The 18,512-nt window shown below is 38.1% G+C and overlaps 1 protein-coding gene across 6 annotated transcripts in view; it reads right to left on the bottom strand.

Annotated features, from left to right (window-relative positions):
- The window catches only part of nav3 (neuron navigator 3), a gene marked incomplete at its 5' end in the record, with an annotated part of 209,255 nt that overhangs the window by 121,449 nt on the left and 69,294 nt on the right, over nt 1–18,512 (bottom strand). For 5 of the 6 annotated variants that reach the window (XM_079263304.1, XM_079263306.1, XM_079263303.1 and 2 more), the window contains 3 exons: nt 2,288–2,356; nt 10,892–11,066; nt 16,926–16,998. In XM_079263304.1, coding sequence (XP_079119430.1) covers nt 2,288–2,356; nt 10,892–11,066; nt 16,926–16,998 — 317 coding nt within the window. Of the gene's footprint in view, nt 1–2,287; nt 2,357–6,587; nt 6,681–10,891; nt 11,067–16,925; nt 16,999–18,512 lie in introns of those variants that run through there. The other variant, XM_079263307.1, reaches the window with a different exon arrangement.

Genomic DNA, 18,512 nt, shown 5'->3' on the forward strand with positions numbered 1-18,512 from the left:
TGAAAAGTAAAAGTAAAATAAAATAAAATAAAATAAAACACTGTGAAATCTAACACTATCCAATAAAATAATGTTTTGCTATTATTGTCTCGTTTAGATGTAACCATGGCAACCTGTAAAATGGGACTGATGCAGAGTAGCTGATCTTGTAAAAATAATTTACTTTCCTTCCACCTTAAGCTGACTTAGAGGCTTGTTTATAATTGACAATGACATCTGCTTTAATGTGCTTCCCTCAAGAAAGAAACATGCAAAATGTTGTATTTATGAATCATATTTAAGGGTATGAACAAATACCAGATATGACTGTCAGAAGATTAATCTATATATATATATATATATATATATATATATATATATATATATATATATATGTATAATATTGTGGCAACACTGTTTTGTACACAAACTACTTTTCAATGTTTGGGGTAACTGAGTAACTAATTACAGTAACAACAAAACTTTATTGGGTAACAAAGTAATGAACAAGAAAACCCTCCACCAAGGCCTTTAAAAAGTTCCTTGATCCAAACGGTAATCCAGATCACCAAAATTAAATTATCTCTTCCTTTTCACATTTCCAACTCCTAAAAATTTTATGAAAATCCATCCAGAACTATTTGAGTTATGTTGAACACATACAAACACATAAAACACCGGTAAAAACATAACCTCCTTGGCAGAGGTAATCTGATCTCGGCTGCGCTCCTGTTTGTTTGTGTGTAAAGTTCTGACCTTTTGAAGTGGTTCTTGCATGTGTGTCTGTGTGTGTGTTTGACTAATCACGTTGTTATAGAAATTGATTTGATTGACGTAGCTGTTCATGTGAAGGAAAGAGCGATAAATGAAGATGGAGACAGATATGGTGATGGGAAGTTTCGGCCAGTGGCGATAAATTGCTTGTAAGTACAAAAATATTCATGTGACATGCACTCAGTGCACAGGCAACAGGTGTCTTTCAACTAGTGCCGAGTCAATGAGCAACCTGTCCAGGCATTTGTCAGCATCAGGTGACCTCATGACTTCCTTTATCCCATTGTTTGTGGATTTTACAGTGAGGGGCATTTTGTTGTGCAGACGTGGATATTGTTCTTAACATGGTTCAACACACTGTTTTGCATCCATGAATACAAAAACAACGCAGACATGCTAAGTGATACGGCTATGATGTCCATGTATCTCCATGGTAAATGAAGAAATAGTACTCGAAGGTAATTAAAAGTGAAGTTACTTTTCAAATGCAGTTACTAGTAAAGGTATCTTATTACAATTCATAGAAGTAAAAAGTAACTAGTAACTAATTATTATTTTTGAGTAACTATCCCAACAATAACTATGATATGTTTTTCTGGAGTAAACTGTAGAAAAAGTGAAAAAGACATAAAAGCATCATTGCCTTGACAGAAATATTCCATGTAAACTAAATCAAACTTAATTGTGATTGTAGAACTGTTAAAAACCTTCAGGTGAAATGAATAAGATATGTACTAGCATGAAGTTCTGACATGAAAGTGCTTACACTGTCACTTAAATAAAAAGAGAGTGATTAAATCTTTTGTTTGTATATTCATCTTCTTGTTTTTGTTGGAAATACCGAGCTATTTCTGCAAAGCAGCAGCTTTGAGTGACGTGAGGGGGGACATTCCCACCCATAGGGCCATGACTGCTGGCTGCAGTATTTTTACCATCCCTCTGCAGTGATGAGAGAGGAATTATTTACAAACATGCAGGTTCCCAGAGTCTCTAAGCAGAACAAATGCTGCAAGCATCAGACAGCTGAACAGGGTGTGTCCATGCAGCCCATGTGTGTGAATTTCTCAGCACACACACAAAACTTACACACACATAGACACATATGCATATATAAACACACACACACACACACACACACACACACACACACACACACACACACACAGACACACACACACACACACACACACGCACGCACGCACGCACGCAGGTTGAAAGGTTGTGAAAAAGTAATAGTGAGAACCATGCGGAGCATATAGCACGCTGGGCTATCACTGTGAGGCATCAGTTAGATCTGCTATGGAGGAAAAGCTAAGTTAGATAAACACTTCCCAGTCAGGTGCTGTCTAACTGTCAACCTCTGACCTCCCAGTGGTGAAAATAGGATAGAATGCCATTAAAACACTGAGCAAGAGATGCATGATGGGACACATGCTAACAAGTAAAAAAAAAAAACACAAAGAAAAACCACCTAAAAAGAAAGCACTCCTTTAAAAACTTTCAATAACATAAAGTTAAATGTGTATGTATTTACCTTGTGTTTTTCTTCTGTGGTGATCCTATTCCACTGTGGCCCGGAGGACTTGCATATCGTGTTGTGAGACTGCAAGCAGAAAAGATGATGAACGTCCCGTTAACACAGTTAGAGAGGAATGGGACCAGTGGCTTGTTGAGTTTTTTTTACTCATTCCATGTCTAAATGTAATAATGTGAGTGAGAGCGGTCATTCAGATGCAGGCAGAGAGGATGGAAAAGAGAGCCAGGTGAACGACAAGAAGCAGCACGTGGTGAATACTGTAGCCAGGCCACATTTCTTCGATTTTTCACATGATGGCTCACACATGTTTGTAACCACGAGTATATGACTAAGCCAATAACATTTCTCAATCCATTTAAATGGCTGCGGACGTAAAACAGACCACAAAAAACTTTCACAAACAACTTTGTTGTGGCATCAAAAACACACAACACACGCGGCAGAGGTGAAGGAAATGCCCACAGTGCCAGTCACAGTTAGTCATTCACTGAGCTGGGAATTACTGTAACACCGGCTGGCAACTAGTTCAGCTACATGCAGAGGGAGGTTTTATAGATGTTTTCATTTAATACGTCCTGTAAACAAACAAAAAAAAAGATGAAAAAGAAAAAGGCAAGAACTGCTTTTCCTGAGTAAACTGCATGACTTTGGAAACACATGAGTGTTCTCACTTCTCAGAATTCAACAAATGTCTTCTGAACCTTTGCCCCTGAAAAAAAACAATAGCCTACATGCTTAGCCGGGAACGAAACAATGTTTGTAGGAAGCATACTGATAAACAGGAAGTAAAAAGTCAGAACAATTGTTTTATTTAAAGGCTGATTATGAATAAAACACAAATATATGAAGTAACAGCCTCTTCTATGGTTGAATGCTAACATATAATGCATCCAAACATTAATGTGGAGATAAGATGCAACTTTTCCACTCTTCATAATGAATCCTTTTCTGGACACTGAGCAGAGAAAGCAGAATGCTTAGAAACATATGTGATACTAAAAATGATTTGGCTGATTCAGCTAATTATATATTAACTGGCGACAGATACATAACACGAGTGGAATAAAAGGAGCCTCCCAGAGAGAGGGGGAGAGGTCATCACTCTGTGACAGGCTGCATGACCATGTAACTTTACATTTTAAAGATGTCTTCACTATGAAAAGGCAATACCTGCTGGAACTAACCTCACAATCCTATGTAGATCACATAAAAAAAAAAAAAAAGGCTAAAGGAAGGATGCTGAATACCAATACAGAATGTTTGTGATCTTCAGGTCTGGTGGAAGTCAATGCATCGGCTCAGAGATTCAGGCTTCCCAAGTGTGAGCGTCACACAATTCACATTTTTTACATGCTCTCCTGCCGCACATTGATTTTCTCATGCTATGAAAACCAAATTCCAAATTGATGATGGTGCAGGGCAAAAAGGAGGTCACCAACAGCACCGGTGTTAGCTGATCCGCTACCATGCAAGAGTGAGGTCTCTGTCCTACAGCAGGAGACCTTTACTGTCTCTGCTCTGTTAAATGAAGAACTTATTCTTATTCTTTGAAAGTGACTGCAGGTTCACCTGTAGTCTTAACAATTTCAGACTTGTTTCAAAATCTGACACCAAAAATAAAATCATACATTAGTGAGAACAGCTTTGTTGTATTTGATGGGAAGCAAAGATTTAAAAGCCTTGCCTGAATCTAAAAGCAAACGCTACTTTGTGATGACCCCACCACACCTTCACAATCAGTCCCATGCAAAGCCTGAATGATAGTCTGGCTATATGCTTTGTGAAGGGATCACAGATAATTAATGCATAATTAGAAGCAAGGTGAGATGCATGCTAACTAGGATATAAACATAATCTGAACAACATACACACGCAAAAAAGAAACAGAAACACCACATATACTTCAGACAGGGCATCCTCTTTTTAAGGTACATGAATTTCCCTCTGTAAACTAAAATCCAACAGAGAAACTAATCAACCGAAAACGAGCACAAGATGTTGAGACCATTAGGATGACATCCCAGTTGGTTGGTTTATTCCAGAAAATGCAGATAACTAGAACAAACTCCCGTTTAGCAGCAGTATGAAATGCTATCTTGTCTTCTTGGCTGTTGCACAATAAAAACAAGCTAAATTAATTTACAGAAGATAATCTAACTAGTTGCAGATGTTACCTTCCACAGGCTGAAAACTCGAGTTTTCCAAGCAGTTCCAGCCACACAGTAAAAGCAGTCCAAACAAGACTTCACAGATAAACTGCTCTCTACAATGATCATGGAGAGCTGTTCCGCTGTGTTCGAGCTGAACGACAGAGGAGGCAGCCTGCATAGATGTCCTTTTTCTCTGACGAGGAACAAGTTGCTCTCTGTTGTGTGTATGTGGGCTGCTGGTTTGGCTTCAGTGAAAGAAAGTGGACAAGACGGACAATAAACTACCTATACTGGTGAAAAAATGACGCACTGCAGTCTTACTGAATTCTCTCCTCTTGTGCTTTCAGAGTGCAGTTATCTGCTTGAAATTCTGCTTGACTTGCCAACATTTAATCAATTACTGTCCTGAAGTGACGAAAGTATCAATTTAGCAAGCAAAGACAAGCCATTCACCCCAGAAACATTGAAACTGGTTTAAAGTTGATAGATTTTTTTTATTTGTTTGCCAGTAAATATTTTGGTAAATGCATGAATCTCGCCAATGCAAATTTGCAACATAAATGAACTGGTCTCTTTCACACACAAACCTCTTACTGTGAACAAATACCTGTCAAAACATTAGTGATAAAATGTCACTGTGCATTTCTGATTGATCTTGTGAGAGTTCATGATGCCATGTTATGCTAACCAGCTCCAGGGAAACAGAGCAGGATGTAATTACAATAATGATGAGTGACCTTTGTTAATAAGAAACTAGATGGTAGATGGGACACTGGTTAATGATGCCTTGCTAAATACATACAAACATTTTCTTAACCGTCCAATAAAAGTGTCTTGCTAAATATGTACACCTTAACTCACTGAAGTCACAAATAACATTAAATTTTCACTCCCAGTAACATTCTTTGTGGTCCACATTCCCCATTAACCTCAGCACAGGCAACAGTAACCTGTAACACTAACAAAGCCTACCACACAATAAAAATGCTTTTATGGGTAAAAATTTAATTTGGAACACCTCTTTAAGAAAGCTTTTACCCATTTCTTTCTGTAATTTCTTTATTTTTGCTTATTTTCAGTGGGCTTGCAGAAGCCACTTAGTCTGAAGGGTGTTATATTTAAAGACAACAGAGTCTGTTGGAATTTGAGCTAAAATAAAATATGCATGTTTCATGCAGAACACAAAAGGAATTCATAAGATGGTTAAAAAATGAGGGGTGTTGTGCATATTGTTCTACAACAAGATCTCTCTTCACCCCTCCCACTGAACTCCAACTATATAAAATGCAAAGCCACATGAAAGCAGTAGTATATTATTTTCCTATCTGGCTTCATGTCAAACCCACAACATCTAAGATATTCTATCTCTTCTGATTGAGCAGAACATGCACGAACAAGGCCTCTATTTAATGGCCTGTGACACTGCAGCACACATACAAACAATATTGAACTCTGTCACTGCAACACTGAATGTCAATAATATAAGTTTGAGCTAATTACACCAACAACGCTGAGGTCAGACACGAACTAATGGGTTTTTAAGATCAATCAGCACACTCACATCAGTATGATGACAACAGATATTAAGATGTCATCAGATATTTGCAGATTTGTTGCTTGAGTTCCGACACACATTTGATGGCAGCCTAATTTCAGTGTCAAATCAACTGTGCAGTAAGCTTGTTATGCAATCTTTAAGCAAGAAGCAAACAAAACTTCTAACTTTCATGTAATTTCTCTTTAGCTAGTTCTGAAATTATCATACTGAATGTAAATACTTGAAAATGAAGTAATTAGACATGTTTAAGGGATTAAAAATACTTGTGAATGTTATTAAGAGTTGATAGTAATTGCAACTGCATAGCATCAACTCATTTCAGTAAATATATTGGACAATTTTTCTCCTAATTGTTTTAGATTGCAACAAAACTGCAAATCTGAAATCAAACTGAGGATACACTGACTAAAAATTCCTCCTGGTAATGTGTAAAAACTAATTTATGACTTCACCTCATGACTTTGATCAGGCCTGAATGGCTCATACCCAGCCAGTGGATTAGCAACCGTTTGGGGAAAAAAGATAAACATAAATCCATTATCTATGGAAACCATCCAGAATAAGAAAGAAATAGAACCAAACCATTTACCAGTTCATGATGTCAGTAACATTAATCCATCCTCTGATCCAAACTGTCCCTCTAACACACACTCTATGCAAGCTATGACTCTACCTATGAGACGGCTCAGTCTTGGCCGAGCTGTTAGCTTTCCCATATGGCAAACGACTCTTCCTGTCGTGAGACACGGCGGTTGGCAGACATGAGGAGCGCCATACCAGGGGGTCAACTTGTTCGCCCCGGGACATGATGAATTAAAGAGGGAGGGTGTTCTGCGCCCTGCGAGGTTTGGGCCCCTCTTGCCTTGTAGAGCGCCGAGAGCCTCCTGCGGCTCCGAGCTGTCTCATTCTGTCCAATGGGGAGTTTCCCTTTAAACACGCAGTCACACATATCTCACCCTCTGCCCCAGAGACACCAGTCAGGCCAGCAGGTGCTGTCTATAGAAAGCTCCTCATACCACAACTCTACATGTGGACCATGCCAAATGGGAACTCGTGTATCTGCTTATGCAAATCTGCCAGAGATCATTCGATAAGTTAAAAACTCTAAAAACTGAAGCTTACAGGAACTAATCAATCTAAAATGTGAATTAAAAAGTTTCAATTAGTTCTTTTAAAGTTGGAGGATGGGGTGGCAGGAGGTTTGCATCAGTCGGCTATGAAACCTCCAAAAAATTATAATTTGATCAACATTAGAACTATATGAGCTTAACTTTAAGTGACAACCTCAAATCCTGCAGAAGATGCTGCAAGGAAGATGCAACCACAGATTAAGAAGGCAGTTTAATTCTAAAGGATCTGACTCTAAGTCAATATGACACAAATCTAATACTCACTGTAGCCCATTTTCTCATAAATGCATGACATGTACCTGAAGTGTGTAGATAGGATACTCTACGTTTCATATTTGTAAGGAGAAATGAAAATCACAATCCCAGCCCTGTTAAAGTTACATTCGAGCAAAGTGTTGCATCTTTCATTTCAGAGATTTCTTCCACAAGATTAACAACTAATGTCATCATGAAATGCTTGTGTTCAGCTGCAATTAAACTTAATTGGATTTACCTTTGTTTTGACATGACACTGCAAGCAAAACCGGTCGTTGTTGTAAAGGAATCTAAATGACTACAGTGCAACAGCAGTCGTTTGAGTTTTTTCTTTAAATATAATTTATCTGGAATGATATAAATTGCAGAATGGCAATATGCAGATGAGATTTTTCTTCAGTTCTTTTGGCATGTGATCTTTTCTGGGTTAAGAAGGCCTCAGCAAAGGCTACCATAATTATTTAAGACAATAAAAATGAGGGTGGGGGTGGGGGTGGGGGGGGGGGTGGATGGATCGGTGCTTTTAAAAGCACCGATCCATTTTCTATAACAAAGCAGCAATTTAAGCACGAGGTCTACACTGCCCTCTCCCCATCCATTTCTTTCAGTTCATTCATGGGAAACCCAAGATGTTCCAAGGCCAGCCAACAGATATAGTCCCCTGTGAATGCCCTGGGTCTTCATCAGGGCCTGCTGCATGGGGGACATATCCAGAACACTCTCCAGGGAGGTGTCAAGAATATCTTTGAAGTTATGTTATTGAACATAAATGCTGCCAGACACTTTCAATGAAAGTTTTCTTTCCCTGATTCAATGCCTTGTTCTTCCTTGACAGTCTGAACATCTCAAACAGCAGAGGAGGGCTGGAACGTGAAGGCAGCATTAAAAGTAGCAACTCAGTCTGCATGAAATAATATGCATATAAATCTGAGAAGATTGAGAATGTAGACCATGAATTTAGCTAAAAATAATCACCAACATGGAATTGTCCAACTTGGAAGCACCTATACTAGAAGCAAAGCTGTATAAATGTTTTGCCAGTTTCTTCTGGATGTGAGATAAATGCAAATTTGACATAATCAAGAGTCTCTTACATCTCCTTTTTGTGCTGCATTATTAACAAACAAATGGACACAATTTAAATACTGGTTTCCTGCCTCTTCAACCAACCTAGAACAAAATAACATATTGCATGCAAAAAAAAAAAAAAGCTTCATATGTGTCTGATGTGTGACTTACACATAGTTGATCATGCGATTTATTTTCACTTAAAAGCACATGCATATCCCAGAGAAGCTGGAACTTAACAACCCACAAGTGACTTGAGCATTTTATAGTTACAGCGGCTGGACACTGTCTTTAGCTTCTAAACCAAATGAATTCTCCACACATGTACATGCTCTTTCAGTGTGGAGGAGGAGGCCGGAAAGCAAAGGTTCCTTAATATTCCACATAGTAATGGCTTCCTTTATCACCCACAGACAAAGAAAGATGCCCTGATTTCCTCTTTGGCCTTCAGCAATCAGATGTGATGAATGCTTCAGTCCACAGTGACACAGTGAAGACAGAAGATCTATGTGGAAATGAACTGGGACTCTTCAGAGGATGTGAACTGCATCTTTATATTTCTATTAGTTTCTACACAAGCCCTAAAGATGCACTGCTGGAAATGGTAAATAATGTCAGAGTGTGTGGGTGAATTAATTTGGTATGTTTGCAATATTACACTGAGCTTCAAACTCCTCTCTGTTTAGTGTGTATGTGTGAGAGCATTGTCCACCTGTTGTGGGGGTGGAAGACAGCTGTGTCCTGAATAACCCCGGACGTCATTTTAAATATACCATACAGTGACCCCACTGCTACCATTTTCTTACTCGTCCAAATGGAGCAAAGCCAAAGATGTTGCCAGTATCATCTTACATACATACGCTCTCCTTGTGTGAAACTAACCGCACTTATAGGGCTGATTTCACGGACACAAACCCTAACAGAAAAGAGCACGGAGCAGCTCAACTCAGCATTGCCAACGTCGGTGAGCAAGAACTTGATCTGGTCATGAGGAATGCTGCTCATGTGTGGCATGTCAGGCTTTCCTTTAGATGCTCCTCTAAGGCCTGCTCTGTCTATTTACATCACACAAGGACAGGCTCTCTTTGCTTTCACCGCCTCTGACTGCCAGCACTTCTACTCCGAACTGCCACCTGTAGCTAACAAACAAAAGGAAAATCACCATCCACTGATTATTGGAAAAGTGTAAAACTTTTTATAGGGAGAAGTGAAGTTATAGCTTTCTTGATATGAGTTAAAGTGTATATGTTTTTCATTGTTTGGATGCTTCATCCACATGGATCTGGTATTCTGAGAGACTTAAAAAAAAAAAATCCCAAATTGAATAGATTGAAAAAAAAAAGTTAGCCATTTTCTTTCTTTCTTTGCAACCATGCGCATCTTTCCTGAACCAATGGTGACATGCTCACATCTCTACCTCAGCCTGCATGTGGAAAGCCAACAGCTACAAGTTAACAATGGTACATTACATTGCAAAGGGTTCATGTTGCAGAGGTTACTGCAAAATATGTAAAATATCCAAAATCCAAATTCCTTTTCAGCTTTAATTCTCCACATTCATCTCTGAAAGTTTGCTTATATCACTCAAGTTTGTGTACATGCTCCATGTTGTTGTTGTTGGTGTATTGCTGTGGTAGCGTTACAGTACAGACCTGTATTACAGGCCTGTGCTGTGGGAGACATGTGCACACATCCTACAGTTGGCTTTGTGGAGATGCAGACATTTCTGGACGGAAACACAATCGGTTCCATCTTCATGTGGACGCACCTTAAAATGAACATTAATCTCTCATATTTATGTTAATCAGTTACTAGAGACTATGGGAAACAGCTAACTTTCTGCATGCAGAAGCATTTTAATTTAGCCGTCTAGCATATCAAAAGCTAACTGCAGTTGAATTTTTAACCTAATAATCAAGAAGTATTTTTAATGTAAAAAAGGAACAAAAACATGAGCAGCATGGCTATTACATGCTCGACTTTGTGGTTTAGATAAATAAATGATCAACTGAAATGTTAGATTTAATCTAAGACTACTGTTTTCATGATAACAGTAGATATTAGCATATTTAGCAACACAACTAAAGAGAAAAACAAAATCCAAAAATAAGGATAAGAAATAAAATCACTTCTTTGCTTTGATATCATGAATCCTGACACATCCTAGTCACAAGCCCTTAAGCTGATGCAGCAGAATCTTAATCACTAGCATTTTCTTTTTGAGAACAACTCAGCAGTCGTTCACCCCATTATTCTGTTAGCAAAAATTTAAACTGGACATAAATAATCATCCAAACATAACAAATATGACATGAGAGAACCAATCTACTAACTCAGACCAGTGGGACTGCACTGCCTCTACCTTCTGCTCGGTTTCTGGTCCAAATCAGGTCAAAATCAGCAATAAATTACTGTAAAGAACCATCTGGAAGCTGCATACCTGGACTGCATCTCTTGTGTCTTGAGGCTGCTGGTGGACGGTGCAGTGGTACTGGTCTGCTGGCTGAGCTCCACAAGGGACTGGTAGTACTGCTGCTGTTGCTGCTGCTGCTGCTTATAGCGCGACAGGATGAAGAAGAGGCCAAGGATGCTCTTCAGGTTGCCATTCCTGATCTCTGAAAGGGCACAAAAAGGAGCAAAATTTAAATAGCTGTCACACTTATTGAATAAGTCCTTCATTAAATGATTGCACCACTGCATTTATGTACTGCTGCAGCTTAAAGTGATTTACAGCTTTCCCTTGCATCTACCCTGTGTAGAGCCAGAAGTATTTTAACTTCTGCAAGTGAAAGCAGTACTGAAGTTGTTTTAATTTGTCTAGGACCCAAGCAGTGTCCTGTGCCGCTTAAGATAAATATTTTGCAGACTGTCTGTTGTATTTTTCAAACACTATAAAGCAAGCACATGTTGACTTTTGAAAGTGTCCTCCTGAGGAAACAGCTCCGGCACAGCTGTTGTGCAGCAAACACAGGACTCTACAATAATACTGAGCACAAGCGTTAACTGGTGCAGGTTACAGATGCACTGTATCTGATACAAAGAGTTAGTTATATACAGCTCAGTCACTTTGCTGCACTCAGCATGATATAAAGCATAAACACAATACAAATAATTTAAGACACTGCCGGAGTTGTCAGAGGCCCAGACTGAAATATCTGCAGACATAAACTAACTAAGAGCTGAGTAATTTAAGAGTCAAGTGCAGCAAACTTGTGAGCTAATGTTTCACTGGCAAAGGTCTGATGGCCAAGGAGTCAAAAATATGAAATAGAAATCTGACAACTTTATACAGCTCTGCTGAACTACAATATAACCGACTGACATTTTAAATGCGACACATTTCAATTAACATAAAAATGTAAAAATATTAAAAAGGATTCAATCTAATAATGATAAAAATTAGAACAGTACAATTTTACTGCTTTTTTCATAAGTACTGAAGCTGGAAAACAACAGAACTGATAACTAATTAGGAAATATTTGTGCTGAAAACAAACTACAAGAAGGTACGACAAATGTTTGTTAATTAAAAAAGGTTTTGGTGTGACAACTTGTTCCAAATGTGGAATTTGCTTTGACATAAAGTTTTCATGTAACAGTTATATTATTGACAAAGGAAAAAAATAAACAATGAATATATTTGCGAAAATGAATGAATATTTAAAAAAAAAAATATCATTACCATGACAACAGTATTTAGCTTAGCCTAGAATTAGCATCCGGTCCAATCCTGTCATTTACTTCTATAAACCATACAATAGCTCGATTTAACAAAGAGAAATAACTATTATTTATGTGAACAAAAATTTTAAAAACTACAGAAAATGAGAGGAAAAAGGAACAAAAGATTATGGCTAACACCCATTGACAAGAAACACTTGTTAGCAATGACTTGTCTGCAGCTTAGTGAGAGCAGATGCTCAGTAACAGAAGAAGGCCATAAGCTGATTCAGAACTTTATTATTCCAATTTTCAATCTCCTGAGGCCCAGAGATCTTCTCAGCCATCCATACAAATTGAGAAAAGTTATGGAAGTTCATTCTCTCTGGGTTATTTTGTATTTTCTAATAACCAGAGATAACAATTTATTTAAGGCCTTTAAGGAAAACAGAATGGATTTCTATACTTTAGTGACTGCATATTTAACCAACCAGCGGTGCTGTGGACAGAAAATGTATGGAAACTAGTAAAAGAAAGGGGAAGAGGGAAACCAAAATTAAAAGTCAAAACGTCAGTGTAAAAGCCTTGATCTTACTGCAGGTAACTGGATATCATCTCACAATTTATTGTACCTTCAAGATTTAATTTTTTGACATTTTTAAGTCCTTAATTTTACCCAATTGCTACAGATGTTACTGCAAACCTGTGACAAAACAAAAGGACATTTCTGGTTGGTAGATTATTTTCTTTTTGGTTTGTTGCTGGTTACAGTCTACCTTATAGCCTATTTATTTGTGTTATAGCCACAAAAGCAATAAATCAAATCAATCAGGATGCACTGTGTTAAAAAAATATCGAAAGTTGGATTCACATGATTAAACAAAGGAGCTCTAACTATTGAATTTCATTTTGCTTAGATGCCAGCCCTGTAGTTTACTATCTTTCAAAATATAATTTTAAATTCAAAGCGGACATTGACATTGTGTTATTATGACAAGATGATATTGCAAAAAGGAAGCGATTCGGTATCAGAAACAGAATTATGACAAAGGTTGAATGATACGTCCAAGCTGTATAGTTGAGTTGAAAAAAAATATTATTGTATGTATAATTGTTTTTATGATAGATGTGATAATTTCCTCTACATATACATATACACACACACACACACATATGTATATATATATATATATATATATATATATATATATATATATATATATATATATATATATATATATGTGTGTGTGTGTGACAAATATATTTATTAGGTTTATTTATGACCGATTACTCAACCTTGGCAAATTCCCAGTCGCCTCTTAAAAAACTGTGACTTCAATGAGATAATTACAAGAGGTGCTACAGTTGAGCAGGAAAAACTCAATAAAGAGTAGCAGGGTTCAAAGGTGTCCCTTTTTAAGAATCAAAACGGTATATGAAATTGTAACACAAGGCATAGGATCACTATTACAAAGCTTTAACCTCACATGGAAAATAATAACCTGGTATAAGGTTAAAGTACTGCATATGAAACTTTTAATGCGACAGGCACAGACATTCAGGTAAGTTCTTTGATGTTCATGACAGCTGACATATCTTGGTTATGACTGCTCCATAATGTGCTGTTCTCCAACCCGACTCATGTTACACATTCAGGATTATTTTATAGCCAAAAAGTAAAAGAAAAACACTAAACTTCACCTTGAAGCCTTATCCTCACCTTTACTCCATGTTGCGGTCACAGATCAAGTGTGCATCCCCTGCTGATCCAACACAGTTGAGTGTTTAAAGAGCACTAATGAAATCAGACCCATTAAAAGAAAAAAGTTGCACCCACTGAGATCAAGCAAGACAGACTTCACTGCGGAGAGCAGGTTATGCTGTACGTTGTTGGCAACTACTATAAACCATTTAGAGCCGGTTCTGAAAAGGTCTCAGTTGCAGAGACCCCGCAGTGGAAAATGCTTTAATGATCTTCTGCAAGGACCCCCTGAATTCCCTCATTATCAGCTGCAGGAACCGTGTGTTTGGGAGCTTTACACCTGCTTTTAAAGCTGGAAACAGTAGACTGAACTTCCTGTCGATAATTATCACATTTCAGGTAGTAAAACCTTTTATGCTGCCATTTTGATATACTTCATGTGCAAACTGTGGGGTTGGACTCTAGGAGGTGGATGTTTTGTCTTTATAAACATGGCTATAAATATATGTAGCAGCTACATATATTGTAATACCTAAATACCCAATGTGCTTGTTGGGTGTAAATTACAATGAAAACAATAAAAACAAAAGTGATGAAGTGTAAAACTATGCTTGTCACCTCAGCTATATATGTGATCTTACACCAAGTTCAAAAAGAGATTACAATTGCTGCTGCTCGTTTTCTTGCATGAAAAAAATGCTTTGATTTGATTTTATTATGGCTCGTAACCTCCTTCAGTGGAAAAGTCTGTGGAAGAACTGAAACACCCTTCAATAAGATGAGATTGTCCGGAACTTTGGTTTACAGCCTCCCACAAGAGAAATGCAAGCAGATCATCTAAAGAGGTTATGGCTATAAGTAGGTTCTGGATTCCTTGATGCACATTAAATAATCTGCTTTATTTAATTCCAATGCCTTGTAAAATACAAAGACTGAATATGCCAGGAAAGCCTGGGCAAATTCAATTAGGCGCAAGAGGGTGGACATGGTTATGTTCAACACACAAACAGAACCGCACACGCACAGCAAGAGGGAAAGATGGATTGAAGGAAAGCTGTAATGAAATGCATCAGCAGCAGCAATGAGAAGCGTAACCCAATAGCCCATATATCTAAAGACCCACTTTGAAATTCCAAGCCCTGCAAGTCACTTTGCTGTTTTTAGAGCTGTAGTTGAGGGGGAGCAAAATTTAGAGCTGCTGGTCAGTGTGTCAGGATGTTAGACTAATTCTGCTCTTTGAGAGGTCAAGGCCACACTTGCCTCTAATGTTTTAAGTGGAACAAAAAAAAAGACAGAAACATGGACTCAAGGAAAGGTCTGGTCGTCTATAAAGCTTTGCTAGAATGTCTGAGAGGTGTCTGTTCATGTAAGTATGTTCATAAACTTTAATACACACAAACAGCCTCAACAATAAGCAACTTTTCTTCAACACTGGCTTGTGGCTCCATCCCTTCTACAAGGAAATTTGGTGAAGTGTGTATTTTATATAAAACTCAAGTTTGAGTATTCTGATATGCAAAGTCTGACATTATTTACATGGAAATACAGAATACTAACAGTTAACTTGCCAAAGTTTAGTTTTAATTATTTCTATTTGTGTGGAGAATCAGTGAATTGAGTTTCAGTAACCTGAAGGGGCAGACATCATATTATGTGATGAATCTTGTTTCACAATTCACAATTACCAGGATGAGCAAGTGATGCAGTTTAATCTTCAATATCCTTGAAAGGTTCAATGCTACTATTGTCCAGAATCAAGCCAAAAGATGTTTAAAAAAAAAAAAAAAAAGCCAATTACTTTCTGAGGAACTAATGTGCATGTGGGGTCAGTAACCTACTTTCACCAGATGAAGCTTCCCAGGAGTCCAGTATAACCTATCAATACATTTGTGATGGATTTGCTGATGTTCAAATTTTCTATATGCTTGAATTTACCCACAGTTTATCCAATCAAATCCACAAACCAGGTTGGTACATTTTTTTTCCCATAGTCTGTCTATCACCAGGGAGATCAGTAGAATGTGGAAATAAAGCCACTTGCACCTCTAGTAGAGTGTAAGCCTTTATTAAGAGGACGTGGTGTAATGTTCAGTAATAATGTTGTGAGCTTCAAGAAGATGTTAATACATAGTGAATCTGATCTGTTTCTATTAACTGTTTTAAATTGATTAAATAAGGTCATGTTGAGTCATTAGAGGGAAATTCCAGCAGAAGAATAATTTGTCATAACTGAAAAAAGCAAACAAATCAACAAATAAACAAACAAAAACACAAAACAAAAATAACTGCAGTGGACATCCATGAGAAAAAGATGGAAAAGAGTTTTTCTTAAGGATTAATTTTAATTTCAGGGAATATCTGGGCTATTAGATCATATATGGAAAAGACGTTCATCGGTCATATGCATTTATTATTTGGCGACCCAAACCAGAAAGACATGGTAAGTCACGTCATCTTAAACTTTGCAAGGTCAGATGTGGTTTGCACATCAAGTCTTTGAAACAGAAACAAACCCCCTCGGGCAAATTTAAAAATAAAAAAAAAAGTTTGGTGGACATTTATGGGGATTTAGTTAGATTTTCAACTGTTTATCATTCACATCATGAAAATGGAAATAAGAAACAGATTCAATGGATTCTCAAAATGCTCCCGGGGAGTTCAGACAAAAATGTTTTCAATGCTTACATACCAATACAATTCAATGTATTCTATGGGTGTCAAATAAAATGTTCCGTCCTGATGTTCAGGAGGAGAATCCTTCTCAGCTTTCAATCCTCCCACAATCCACTCTTGATGCCCTAATGACAGCTTAAACTGGTATAGTGAAGGCTGTGGATGGTGAAACTGTGGACCCTGTCATGATATCAATGTGGTAAATTCCATTCCAGTGAAGTATAATAGTATGCTTTGGAAATAGGATTTAACCAGTTTTCTGAAGACTTTGTGGAACTTTGAAGAAATGGAAAGCTACCCACAGAGGGTTGGGTGCTGCCGGAGCCAAGGGGATTTTCCAGGTCAAACAATCATAATGATACATTCTTCTACTGTTGCTTTCTTGACTCAATTAAGAGTTTTATTAGGTTTTGAATGGTGAATTCTTTATTTGTCTTACCTTCTGCTGAGAGCCCTTGTACATTTACTCCTCTGGCGTCCAGAAAACTGAGGCAAGCGTCCACATTCTCGATCTGTTGAGAAGATGGCAGACAGTCAGCACAAAGGACAGACACATTGAGAATGTGACAACACTTAACATTCAACAAGCCAAAATGTCTCGGGGCACAGCACTCAGTGGAAGGGGCAGATCAGCATTATTACCCATAAAGCACATCATTGTGTAGTTATTACCCGACCCCCGCATAACCCTTGGACCTAGGCTGCATGGCATACTGACCGCAGCATGTGGCCACCTACACAACCCTCTGCATATCATGTACATGCACTAAAGGAAGGCACACACCCAAGAATACATTTAGTACCAGCCATTGGCAGGAATGCGTTATAAATTCAGCACAGTACAATATGGATCCATACAAGAGCAAGTACGTCACACAAGCAAACACCAAGATTTTTAAATAAAATGCAGTGTGTGGCCTATTTGAGGCTTTTTGTAATCTATTCAGCAGCTGCAAACATATAAACTAGTATCAGTTCCACAAAGGCTCTCTGAGTTTGCAGCTTTTAGGGGATTTTTGCCTTCCTTGACAGCGGTTAGCAGGCGGCTTCATTAGCATGGCGGCTGGCAGCCAACACCCCTCAGGAGGCCTTTTATGACAAGGTCGAAGGTCAAAGTGCTCCATTTCAGCACAGTGTGTCAGGGACACAACATGGGGCGGGCTGGGCAGCGCAGCCAGACGTTCAGCGGCAATGATGATTCATGAGCTGTAACACCCCCCCCCCCCCCCCCCCCCCCAACTCGCACTCTCTTTATAACGCTTGCTTACTCAGTGTCCATGTCAGTCCTTAATAACCTTAAGGACACTTTGTGGAGGCCGGATAATGAGTCATATCTGCAAGACTGAATGGACACTTACTGATTCTCCAAATGGATTCTCTTTGATGGCTGAATAATATATTTCTCAGTGAGGAATTATCACTGTCTCAAGGCAACAAAAAGGCAGCACATGGAGAGATTTTTAAGTTCAGTGTGTGGTAATAAGACATTTACATTTAACACTTACTGATGAACATAAACGATCTGAAAAGGACCTGATACAGATGGTTCAGCTAAAACTGGTTCAATACCTACCATTGAGGAATTTTTAAGATATCTTAAGATAAAACTTCTGTACAGATTATTTGAAATTCAGTCAGACAACATAGAAAAATGGATTATAAGTGATGGTATAAGATACATGGTTCCACAAAACTGACATTGACTGTGATTTGATGACTCCACACCTAAAAACCAGAGAAGAACTGTTGAGTGGCTGTGCACTGATCAGCCACTATAGTCTTAACCACCAGTCTTATGTTGTTTAGATCCTCTTTGAATGGCCAAAAAAGTTCTATGTCAAAGTTTGGACAAGGTAAAGATGCCCTGGTGTTTAGATCTTTTTGATCCTGTGAGTTATGGAGCTGTGTCTTTTATGGATCAGGTTTGCTTCCATCAGATGCCATTAGATCCCATCAATATAGTATCTGCAATGTTTGGAGGCTGCAGATACTATCCTAACCAACTCTTGTACTGGACTACTTTTCC

The sequence above is a fragment of the Telmatherina bonti genome (assembly GCF_933228915.1).
Source record: "Telmatherina bonti genome assembly, chromosome: 23".
NCBI lineage: Eukaryota > Metazoa > Chordata > Actinopteri > Atheriniformes > Telmatherinidae > Telmatherina > Telmatherina bonti.